The sequence below is a fragment of the Sabethes cyaneus genome, chromosome 2, assembly GCF_943734655.1.
Source record: "Sabethes cyaneus chromosome 2, idSabCyanKW18_F2, whole genome shotgun sequence".
NCBI classification, from domain to species: Eukaryota; Metazoa; Arthropoda; class Insecta; order Diptera; family Culicidae; genus Sabethes; species Sabethes cyaneus.
In genome coordinates this window covers 67,333,508-67,346,434 of record NC_071354.1, presented here as the reverse complement: position 1 = coordinate 67,346,434, position 12,927 = coordinate 67,333,508, and the positions used below count along the sequence as shown (strand labels likewise).

Sequence of the window (12,927 nt, the reverse complement as noted above, 5' to 3'; positions counted from 1 at the left end):
CAAATAAAGACTTTTATCCTTAAAATCTCTCACCAGCACAATTGAATGATCGAAGTAAGCCGGCCTAGCGAATGGATGTCATTTTTTTTCGCGAGCTTTTTTCCGATTAATAAATTAATATTATAATAACGGAAACGACAAGTTTTTTGAATCAAGGTTGATTGAGATCCGATACATTTTGCATAAAGCAAGTGTTTTGTCTCAGTTTTGCAGTGATTTGTGTTTTTTCTCAAGATCAAGATCCTCCACATTAGGGAGGCGGATTCGCGATTGGACGTGAAAATGTTTCATGTCAATATTTTTTCGTGTTTTTACCAAAAACGAATTTTCTTTCAAATATTAATAGGTGCTTTGTTCTCGGAAAAGGTGAATTTAGTCTTACTAAGTGCAAGAGCATTCGGAATAACGTGCGTTTATGTGCGAGGGATTTCCGGTTTTAAGATGGGAAATTTTTTTCGCAGGAAAATTAGCTGAAGTCTTAGAATTTCGTTTTTTTATTCAAACTAATACGCAAGTGATAATTTGTGCATTTTTCGCGTACAAAATGTGCTGTTCTAAGTTGTGTTTGGTTCTAAGTTTAGTGAATGAAGAGAAGATCTTTGTAATGGTCGTGCTGATTCGGTGCTTGCTGTTCAGTTAGTTTTGGGGTTGACCTTGAAGGAAAATCAAACTCTGCTGAACCCGAGCTCCTGGCAACGACGAACGCCGACAACCACGAAGTCGAAGATTTTTCTCTGCTATATACCTCGTGTTCCTTCCACCCTACAGCAGGATGGCAGCAAATTCACGTACCTCACTGTGCTGATGGAACGGGCAAGAGGACATTTTGCAAATACATGCCGGTGAGATCGTTTCGTATTTTAATTATTTATCATTACTATGATTTTCTCTATGCTGAATGCAGAATAGCGAATTTTACAATTTTTTAATCTGACTTTCAATGACACCAATTTTCAATGGTGTTAAATTTATTTATTTTATTTTTTTCTTTCGCTAATTTGGTTTTGAACCTATTTGGAATAATTATTAAATTATAACGCAGGCGTATTAATAATCAGTTATATGTATAATTTATTGATTAAGCTTGACTATGAATGCTCTCTTTTCATTTCTTCGTTTACGCTGGTTAGTTGAACAATTATTTTGCTATTTTTATTTCTTATTCTCTTCTAACACTTCGGTAGCTGGTGCGTCTTATCTATTTTCAGAGAGCGAAATAAGGCGCTATAACCTTGGCCTATTGCAGCCTGGCTTATGGTCGAAGTGCCATAAGTTCATCCCCGAGGGTCCGGAGTATTATTTAACCTTTACTAGCTGAATACTCCCAACGAACATGAAAACTAATCATTAACAATAGAACAGAAACGGTTGGTACGAGACGTCCCCGTTTCTTCCTCCCCTGTTGATTCAGAAATGTATTTATGTATGAATAAATTATTCACACAAGATTCATTTCACAGAATCGTCTTTGCGGCAATGCTTCACAGTTGGCCTGGCCGATTTGACTTTTGTGATATATCTAGGATATTTTACAAATGTCAATACTGACAAGAAAATAGTTTGAAATATTTCTAAGATAAGAAATAATTTTAACTATTTCCAGGAATCCTTTATAGTGGCTGTGATAGTATTAATAAGAATAAGAATAAGAATAAAATCTCTCACCAGCACAATACCGAGGTCGCTAACTTGGTCTACCCTACGAAGAGTATTTCCGTCTATGTTGTAGTCGAAGATAAATGGGATCTGGTTGAATGATCACAATCAAGTAGTTCAACTTACCCAGTTCACAAAGACCTCTAGTAATCTTTGCAGCCAGGGGCAATCGTCGATGGAACGCACAGAAAGAAACAGCTTGTGATCTCATTTACCATTGGCTATTTGAGTATCTTAGTAAAATAGTTTGGAATCGTCAGCGTAGATCAATGCGCTTGTCCTGATTCAAGCACTGTAGCCACGTTGTTGAAAAATAGAATAAAGAGCAAAAGTCTTATGTTACTTCCTTGGGAAACGCCAGATTCATTGGTATACACAGATAAACCGGTAGATTTCAGTTTGGCTTGCAAGACTCTCACATAAACATAACCCAATCTGCGACAATAGTCGTTGCGAGGCTGCGCTTAAGCTGAAATTTTCGTAGAAGGAAGGGATGGTCAACACGGTCGAATGCAAATCAATTTAAAATTTAGATTAGACATGTTAGAAACTTCGCTTGGAACGACGAATTGGTCTACGGCTTGGCATCGATGAGCATGGTTTTCTATTTTCAATCTTATACATTCTTCAGAAACTTCTTATACGCCAACGTAAGAACCGATAAGCATATACATTCTTATTTGGGTGCGGGACTGAGCGTTTAGAAAACTCGGCCTCAGTACCCAGGGTCTGTGCTCTAGCAAGGTATGACCCAGTATGCTAGCACGGTGTCGCTCATAAACTTGGGGATCGGTGCGATACGGTAACAACCTACATGCATACAAATGAATGCGAATGAATAAATTGCCCGGCTGCCCTGCTCTGGCACGGTGTCGCACGGTGCCGGACGGTGCGCTTCGAACACATGTGGCATCTCACCATACAAAAGAAATTGGCTCTGTGGTGCAGTGTCATATTCGTTTCAGAAGCGAGTTGCAAAATGCACCAAAACTGCAAACGTGTTTGACTATGAACAAAGCAGAACATTTCAGCACGGCTCGCAGTGCAGTACGTGCTTTCACAAGTGAGGTTGAGACCGATTGGCCAGTTAACCCGTGCTGGTAGTTCGGCGATCACCTCTCTTATGGACGATAAGCACACCGGCACCCGGAACAGATGCGGCCCAAAGTGCTAAAGCCACCCTGGCTCTATCCTGCTAGAAGCAACTAAGCACTTTGCTTAGCTTTGCTTTGCGATTGTAACTGCGACAAAGTACCTTTGACAATTCTGATGCGCGGAATATCTTTGACAAATCTCCTATTCGTAAACTTATCAGACGTGCCGCAAGGCAGTAATGTGACTCCACTGTTGTTTATACTTTTTAGCTTTGTTTGTTGGAAATATTTATTTGTTTGGTTACTTACATAATGTCAAAATACACCCCTTTTTGATATAGAAGACGTCTATAAAACTATTTTTTTATCGGAAAATGTCACGGGACAGCTGAAAATCGAGAACGGAAAATATTCTATTGAAGATTCGTTGCATGCCGATGATTGCGTTATTGATCTTGATCAACCGGAGAATATCTGACTAATCGATGCGAGCAGTTAAAACATCTGCGACAATTATTTGCATCTCATCTCCTAGCCTAAATGCCCGCATCTTGGACTTAACGCTACGACTACTCAACAAATCCTGTGCAACACTTGCACCATCTTTCTTACACACTTTCATCCACTTTTTTTTCAATTCCTAGGCGGTTTTGAAAACTCCCGGTTTTCCGGAGCTTACCCTTCATAATCGCCCAGAATTTTTCTATTTGGCAAAGTTCTGGCGAATTTGGAGGATTTACCTTCTTCGGCACAAAAACAACATCGTTGGCTTTGTACCACTCCATCACCGAATTCGCGTAATGGCACGATGCCAGATCCGGCCAAAACAGAGTATTACCTCCGTGGTACCGTAATCGTTGATTGTCCCGGTCGTCATGTGCGGCTTGCTGAATTTGCCACACCAAGTACTTCTTGGCTAATTTGTCGACTTTCTTCTTCCGAAACTTTTCCGGACATCTAGGCGGGTTTTCCGACGAACAACTCTACGTCGGACATTTGCTTGGCGTCCGCTTTAATGTACGTCTCGTTAACCATTACGATGCATTTCGGCTGCACCAATCACTCGCGGTACAGCTTCCTAGCGCGGGATTCGGCCACCGTATTCTGTTTATCGGTTCGGTTAGGCGCCCTTATTACCTTGAAGACATGAAGTCCGGCTCGCTTCATTGTCTGCTAGACAAACCACACGGTAGAATTAATCTTCTTGGCCACGTGGCGAATCTAAAGGTTCGGATTGTGCGTGAAATAATCCCTTATCTTCCTTCCCTTCAAGGAGTTGGACGTCTTCGCCTTTCTTCCCATGCCAGCTCGCCGCTGGGTCGTCTGGGTTTCCTTGCACGATTTTGACAAACGGGATCTTAGTAAAACCATCCAAGAAAACGTTTGTCAGAGCATAAATTGACTTCATAATATCTACTAACGTAGTTACAAATTGAATCCAACGAATAAAATAACCATAATAAAGACGTCACACACAAGTTTTGTAACGTGGAAGTGACGGCTGGAAAACACACTAACCAAGAAACGTGAAATCCCACCGGGCTGTCACTTCACGCCACGCCGGTAAACTTTCAACCACAACGTGACTCGCTAAACGTATGCAGGAATCGACAGAAATCAGATACTCTCGGTGAAATGTGCAACTCGATATTCCCCCGAAGCCTCCCCTTCTCTGACGCCACTCGGCCTCTACCACACGGCACGACTGCCCCAAGCTACCGTCAAAACGAATATTTATTCCGAATCAGCATTCTTCCAGCCGGTCCAGGCTATGCACAATGTGTGATAATTGCAGCTAAAGTGAGCGTCTCTCATTTTTTTTCTTCTTCTCTAATTACAGCGTGATCCCCTTCCGCATTGGCCACATCCATCCACCCAACCGAACAGTGAACAGCGCCGCCGGAACATCGCATACGCGCTGGCAACGCTGCTGAATTCGTCAACATTCCCTACACCAGTCCAACCCGTTCATCCCGAGGTGGCCAGTAGCGGCGACGGCGGTGGTGATAGCAAACAGAACACATTCCCATTCACAATCGACTACCGCCACCCTCCAAGTACCGCTGTTTCCCGGATCCAGATCTCCTCGCCATCATCGTCATCAGCATCATCACTCACCATCTTCAGTCGGGTTGCCTTCAAACGAATTGCGACTTCTTGGAGCTTTTTGGCAGCTGGGCAGTACGCAAAACGCGATCGTGTAAATGCTTGAAGGTAGGTTATAATTAATCATTCTATCACGTTTGTAGTTCGATCTGCTGGTTGTTGGTTTCGAGTGTTGGTAAATTTGCATCCTCGGAGCGGGGCTGCATATTTAATGTAAATCTCTGTCCAGCGGGCCGAGCGAGGTTCCCGAGGGTAACATGAGGTCGCTGCAGCACAGCACTGCGGCTACTGCTGCCGCTTGCTGCTAGTCACTCGCCGAGTCTCTAAACCAAAGAGGCATTATTCAGATGAGACAATCAACGGAATCATTTTATATCGAAACAGAAGTGAAAAATGCGGGTTTCGAGAGTGAGAGGCAATGACGTAATACACACTTCATCGGTTGGCAACTGTATTATAAAAAAAACTTTTATGATGTTTATTTTCATGCATTTTCGCGTGCTATAACTTGCACGTATTAATCTAAATTTAAATTAAAAGTAAGAGAATTTTCACCTAAAACAAACATGCAGGAATTGAGAAGTAGTTTCCAAATAGTATAACCTTCGAATTCAAATTATATGCAGACTACAAAAATCTGTAGATTTGCATTAAAATTTCCGGAGAACAATAGAAGATCTGTTTTGACCATCGACGATGGTGATGTTTTACCAAAATTTCTGGCATCTCTGCTCAACACTAACTTTCAGCTGCGCTTCCTTCGGGAACGACAAAGACAACCTGTTCGGTCGCCACTTCTGGGAATGTATACGCCGTAGTCACAGACACTCTGTGTTGTTGCGCTTTCCCTGCCTATGCCCACGGAACGCCATCCGACGAAGATACGATCGATCAGCACAAAAAAGCGGAAAGCAAAACGAGCGGAGCGAGTATCTCCGGTTGAAAACTATTACATTCAGCATTGCAAGATCAAGGTCAGGCGTGTAATAACAATAAACGAAGCGTGTTATATAATTGAAACCGGTGACGATGACGACGACGACGACAACGACAACGATAGCGACGGTGACGGCGACAAACGGTGGCAGAGAAAAGCGCGGGAAGACGCTGAAATTATCTTCATCGCGAAACTCGAAACAATGCAAAGTGAAGAAGCCCGCCATCCCGCCTCTCTCCCGCACGCTAGCTAGTTGCTGGGTTGCTGCTGCGATTTGACAAGTGAAAGGAAAATGCTGACAGTATTACGACATGTTTCGAAACGCTTGGAATGGTGGCGACGCGGCAGCAATAGTTTTGAAAGTACGCTGCTATTTTCGCTTTGTTGATTTATTTATATAACACATTTCCACAGTTTTCCGCTGCCGCAACGCCGCAACGTCGCAACGCGAGGGACATGAGAGCGGGCGAATAACATCTTAACGAAAATCTCCATCGTGACTTCGAGTGGCCGGCAGTGTATTGCCTGTTGGCTGGCTGGCCAGATTGAGTGGGAACTGAGCTTCACTTGCTCCAAGCCGCTCGTCGTCGTGGGGAGATGGAAAAGCGAGATATAGAATTACTCATTTCCATTCACTTCCATGTACAGTGAGAGGGGAGAATAGGGTAAAATATGACCAATCTAGCTAAATAGAATTGGCATAGTAGGTTGATCCTCCGTAATCCGACCGAGAGCAAGTGCGATTTAACTTATGATCACCATTTTCGAAGAGTTAGCCGGAGGCCTGCGGGGGAATGTGCCCCCTTTTTGCATCTAATTACTCATTCCCGAGAGCTTGGAGCTACTTTGCATGTGTGCTGTAGCAGGCAAAACTTGCTAGGGCAGTCCCCTTCGGAATCAACAAGTGTATTTGGCGCAGTGATTTGTTATGGAAAACGATTACAACGGAGGAGCGCGATGGCTTTCGGTGTGCAACGGATACGAGCGAGAGGATTTGGTCCGATAGAGATCAACAGCGTTTCTTACCGGGGAGAACTTATCGGAACTGTTGCCGGTAATTAAAACTAGCTTGATTAATGATCGTCATCCATTTATCACAGACCCCTGTTTATACCATACTGCGATCGGATCATGCGATTTGTGATTGAAAAAGCCAATAATAGAGAACTTTGTTTTCCTGTATGCAAAACTGAAATGTAACGAAATGTCCACGAATCAAAAAAAGTGTTCCGCATTGCTCCTGACCCGTTACATATATTGAAATCAATATTGCGACATTTGCACCTATTTAGACTACCCCGATTTGTACGATTAGCGTAGTCGAATCTCGCACTTGATTTTACTCAAGGAAAATGAACTGAAGAAGAAGGGCAACAATGGACAAGAAGTCAACCCATAAGTTGATTAAACTAAACGCCACTTTAGTGTCAGATTAACCGTGCAAAATGCGGTATGTTTCATTAAGTGATTTTCACAGTAGTCTAAATAGTCATAAAAGGGGCAATATCCGTTTCAATTTGTCGTTCAGTGAGAACAGGAGAACTGTTATACGGTTTCAACAGAACGTCAGCTGTCAAAAGTACGTCAGCTGTCAACGTAGTTCTACGGAGTGCAGAGTGACGTAAAACCATTAGCGTTTAGGTTTTAACCATTGTTTACTGTTACCTATCTATCGCTAACACAATGTAACCAGCAAACATGACCTGATTGTACAAAAGTTAATAAAATTAATCTTCACACTTTACTCAGGTGAATAGCAAAACAGAAGTAATTTTGATTATTATTTCTCCATGAGCAAATAACAAATCTGCGGGTCTGATGCAGGTCATCAAATCGAACATAATTTTTAATTACCCACGGTTTGATGGATGGTCGTCACGCCGACATCAGAGCCCATCGAGACGACAGTTTTCTTTCGGATTACTATTTAAAGATAATCAAAAGCTACCGTCTCCATTCTGAACAAAAACTAAAACACCGTCAAGCAATCAGCAAGACCAATTGAAAAGAATACGATTGAATGGTTCGAGAAAGAGTGTCAGCAAGTGCTAGACTAGCAGGATGCTGCGTCAAGCTATCCTCCAGAACGTGGAGGGATACAGATAGTAGAGGAAATAGTTAACCAAACGGGTCCGGGAGAAAAAGCACAATTATGAGGAAGTAGTGTGTGAGGAACTAGAAATGCGAAAGTTCTACCAGAAACGTATCCACGTATCAGTAATCTTTAAGGATCGCGAAATAAGTGGAAGATATACCCAGAGTTTCGATGAACTTGTACGGCTTACAAGAGCCACGCCTGACTCCACAAGTATTTGATATCGAGTACATCGAAGAATATGTTGTAAAAAACGCTCGTAAGACCGTCTCCACTGGCACGAGACGTCGTAAATATTTAAAGAGGACTTACGAGCACTTGAAGCATTCGAACGATGACCACTAAGAACAGTCTTCGGTGCGATAGATCAATCATCGTGGACCTCATCCAGCATTCAACCCCAAATTTTTGAATCTGTGTTCTTCGTAACTCAGGTTAGTACAAGAGGTTGAGGTGCTGAGCCAGCAAAGTTACTGGACAAACCGTAGCAGGTCCAGAAGATCCAGAAGCGCCAACCTGCCTAAGGTTTTTCAGTGACCACTAACGGTTTCATTTTTCTTATTATCAATTACTCATATATTACTGAATTCAACGTTGATGTTCTACTGTAATAAAATTGTATTTACAATAGGTTATTAAAAGGGTGTCGTCAGAAGAACGTTTGATCTTAAATATCTAACATAGTATCTCCCCGTTAATCCGATACCCAATAATTTACAATTTACAAAAAGATGTCGCTGAAACAACCGTTGACCATTAGTACTTTAAAATGCTCAGTCATCACCTTCACACGATGCAAAACACCCGTCGTGTGTAATTATGAAATCGACGCGTCTAGTGTTGAACGGATCAGAGTTGTTAAGGACTTGTCGATTGACAAAATAGCGATCTCTGAGATCGCGAATCGCCAAATTTGTCGACTGCTGATTTTTTGATATTTTTTGATATGTGACATGACAATTTTTACTGATGCTAAATGTCTCTTTATGGCGACCAGTTCCGGATTCCCTTCCAAATCAGGATGGCGCGCAGCAAAGTAACTGATATGGCTATAGTTTATGATTTGTTAAAAAAAATCAACATGTATCAAACAAAATTCAAATATTTGGCAACATTATCTAGAAAAGCCATATCGCGGTCACCCAAGAAACACTGGAATAACTCCGAGGCCACGTGACATATGAGCGTGACTGTAGGTATTATGAAAATAGTAAAAGATTTTCGGGCAAATTCTTAGATTTGGAGAAGAAATATTAAAAGATAAAAAAGTTACGACCATTTTGGTGAACTTTGCGGTGCTAAAAATGATGTAGAACTTAGAGTGGGTTAATCAGACATGAATCATATTTTGTGGAAACTTCAAGAAAGATAAGATTCAATAGGATCACAGTACTAGCCCACAATTGTCTGTACTGCAACAGCTGACTGTGAAATCTGCCGAATAAAAACAGGTCAAGGTCCGAAATCGCAACAGTCAGTTAATTCAGGTACTGGAGTTCCTCAGAGAAGCAACCTAGGGTCATTACTATTCATTATAATGCAAGCTACTATATGCTAGCGATTTAAAGATATTTCTTTCCGTACGATATGTTGAGTATTGAAGCTATTCCAAGCTTTTATAACCATATTAACAAAAAGGTAACGACTATTGAACAGTACTTCGAAATGCTCAGTCATCGCCTTCACACGAAGCAAAACACCCGTAGTGTGTAATTATGAAATCGACGAATGTTCTGTTGAACGGAACAGAGTAGTTAAGGACTTGCTTCAATCGACAAAATAGCGATTGGCGATCAATTCATGTTTCTCGGAGGTCATAATATGACCGATTTCAGGTCCTGGACAAGTTCCTTCGAAATCCGTTCCGTGTTTGGATCAGAAAATAAACTTTCTGCGAGGCCCGGAACCGGTCATATGGCCTCTGAGAGACATGAAATGATCGCAAATCGTTATTTGGTCGAGTACTGATGTTTTTTGATAAGCAGCATCACATATATTACTGATTCTGAAATATTCCTATATGGCGACCGGTTCCGGATTCATTATGTCCACCCGGATCCGGAGAGCGCGCCCTAAGCTCGTAACTGACGGAGCAAAGTAACTGATATGACCACAGTCGATGATTTATTAAAAAAAATCAACATGTTTCAAACAAACTTCAAATATTTGGCAACACTGTCTAAGAAGCAATGTCGCGGTCCCCCAAGGAACACCGGAATAACTCCATGTAACATATGACCATGTAACATACGAAAATTGATGGCACAAACCTTCCACATGATTGTGAGGAACGTGCTGCTTGAGCCAAAGATGCTGAACATATGACCATGATCTGTAGGAATTATGAATATAGCGAAAGATGTTCGGGAAAATTTCCAAATTTGGCGAAAAAACATTAAAAGACAAAAAAGTTACAGCCATTTTAGTGAATTTTGCGGTGCTAAAAATGATGTAGACCTTAGAGGGGTTAATTAGATATGAATTATATGTTGTGGAAATTTCATGAAATATAAGATTTAATGGGGTTGCAGCATTAATCCCGCAATAGTTCTGTACTGTGACAGCTGACTGCCAAGTCTGTCGAATAAAAATAAGTCAAATTCCGAAAACGGAATATAGCACCAAGGGTCTACTTTTGCTATTCAAGGTAAAATAGTTGTGGAATTCTTAGAATGTAGAACATACATTGAACATTCTGGATACCCAGAGACCGTGAGCGGAGAATTTTGCTGCCATATTAATAAGCAACGTAACAGATTTTACGCAACGATCTTGGTCTAAAACCATACAAAATACAGCCCGTGCAAGAATTGAAGCCAAATGATCTACCTTAGCTAAAGATGCAAATCGAACGAGAAGCAAACGATGCCTAATCTTATGCGCGCGAGTATGAGAAGCTTTGCACCCAACGCTTGCGTCAGTGGCGTACGACAAACTCGCAAACGCACAGCCGCGTGGCGTCTTTCTACGCAATCCGCTCACGCGGCAAACAACTCGTAAGCAGCCAGCTGCCCAAGAGTGCTAGCGGCCCACTGGGATACAGATTTTGCACTACTTTACTTGAAAGATCGCCTCGATTGTACAAGCGGGCGAGTGATCGGCTCCAGTTGCTTGGGCTGCAATAACGGGCGAGAGCAACGACCGTCGCTGTTAGCTGAATACACATCCGCTAAAACTCGTCGCTCTGCATGAATAAATAAGAACGAGAGTCCTTAAGGGATATTTATGCCGGCGTGTTCTTCAGAACGAGTACGCGTGTGTGAGAAAAGAGTGTGATTTTTGCAACACTGACCAAACCATCGAATTTTAGGTCAGTGGACCTTAGATCAACGTACACTGAGAATATAATTTCGTATATTGTTTGAAAAAACATTCGTAAAACTATATTCGTAGCTAGTACAAATAATTTCATACCATTTAGAAACTTTCGTAGGCTTATTGTTTACCGCAAATGTTTTTATTACGAATGGTTCGTATTTTTTACGAGGTCACATTCGTAGCTGTCTTGCATCTAGGCCCATTTGATGCACGGTTGTTGTCTGGCATCATTATCGACGAAAACAGGATGCGAAGATTGTATGAAGAGAAAATAGACTTGTGCAATTATCTCCTTCTCGGTACGCAGTAGCTGTGGTTCTGTGGTTTGCGGCGTTGTCGGCTGTTCGTAAAGAAGTATGACAAACGAGCTGTTCGATTCCCGATGAAATCAGCTTTTTTCAGAGATAATAAAGATTTCGCTATTTTTCGATAGGTGTCGGTAATGTAGCATACTGACACCTATCGGAAAATAGTGAAATCTAGTATTATTTTTATCGACAGCCTTCTCGTGCATTCGTAAAATCTACAAACCATTTTGTAAAATGCAATGATTCGTACGAATATAGCTTTGTTACTATGTACAAAACATTCAGGATTGTTTTTACGAATCTAGTTCGTGGTAGAAAACAACGAATGAATTCGTAAAGGAAACGCTCGTTTTCGTACTATAAACCAAGTTTCATTATCAGTGTAAACAAGATATGCTTTTTAACTAAAAAATTGTGTTAAGTGGCGAAGCTCAATTGCGGTTGACTTCAGTAATATGAACGGTTGATTCGCAGACGAAAACGGTAGCGGTCGATGTTTCTAGATTTTTTCACCCCAAATGTAAGCATTTGACCTGGCCAATATGAGGTTTCAACAAGCCGGTGCTACATGCCACGCAGTTGGCGAAACAATGAACCCAATTGAGAGGTAAGTTTCGTGAGCATTCAATCTCTGGTTTTGGGCCTGAAAATTGACTGCCTATATCGCGTGGTTAAACACTTCTAGTCTACGTTTTGTGGGATCACGTAAAGTCTTTCGTCCATACAGACAAAAATTGGTGTAGAATTGAACCTTTCGCATGGAGCACCTCTCAAATCTCTTGAAAATCTCCCTTTATACCTCGTTGTGTATCATCGAAGAAGCTAGAGCTTTCCAGTTTATATTTTATCTTACCAAGCAAACTGCAAGCCAAATGCTGCTACAAAGTGTTACATTGTAGCGTCTCGTCCGGATTGAAATCAACCAGTTCGTCACGCAAGTGTGCACTTTGCGCCAATTGCCACTCTCACCAGCAAACAATTATCACCACCGTTTTGGGGCAGGCAATAGTCCTACTTAAAGACACGAATTACAACAACGAACGAGTAGTGAGTTCAAATTGAGAACGTACCAAAAAAACCCATGCCCCGCCTTTCCCCACCCGACCGCCGACTCATCCCATTATTGCCGTGAATTCGAAGAGTCCTGCTGAAGTCGATGATTGACTGGGACTGACTAACTGACTGACTGATTAGACAGACAGTGCATCCACACCAGACACGCGAATAAGCGTCCAAAAAGCCGGTGAAATGAAGAACACCGAAAATCAGTCTCGAAGAAATGCCGTCACGCGAAGGATTTCGGCTGTTGTCTCGGTTGTCTTCGCCGTTTTCGGCAGGTTCTGAAATGCATTCTGATTTTCTCTGTCTCTGTCCACAACAGCCAGCGCGCCGAAAGGAGTAATGGAAAATTAG

The 12,927-nt window shown here is 41.9% G+C and overlaps 2 protein-coding genes across 2 annotated transcripts in view; both read left to right on the top strand.

The window, feature by feature from the left end:
- The window catches only part of LOC128738040 (ATP-dependent RNA helicase Ddx1), a 243,776-nt gene that overhangs the window by 96,413 nt on the left and 134,436 nt on the right, over window positions 1–12,927 (top strand). The gene's annotated exons all lie outside the window — the stretch shown is intronic.
- Window positions 1–12,927, top strand: part of LOC128738041 (transcription factor Ken 2) — a 136,044-nt gene that overhangs the window by 88,701 nt on the left and 34,416 nt on the right. Inside the window, exon 3 of the mRNA XM_053832858.1 lies at window positions 4,591–4,964. Coding sequence (XP_053688833.1) covers window positions 4,955–4,964 — 10 coding nt within the window. The 5' untranslated portion in view covers window positions 4,591–4,954. The remainder of the gene's footprint in view (window positions 1–4,590; window positions 4,965–12,927) is intronic.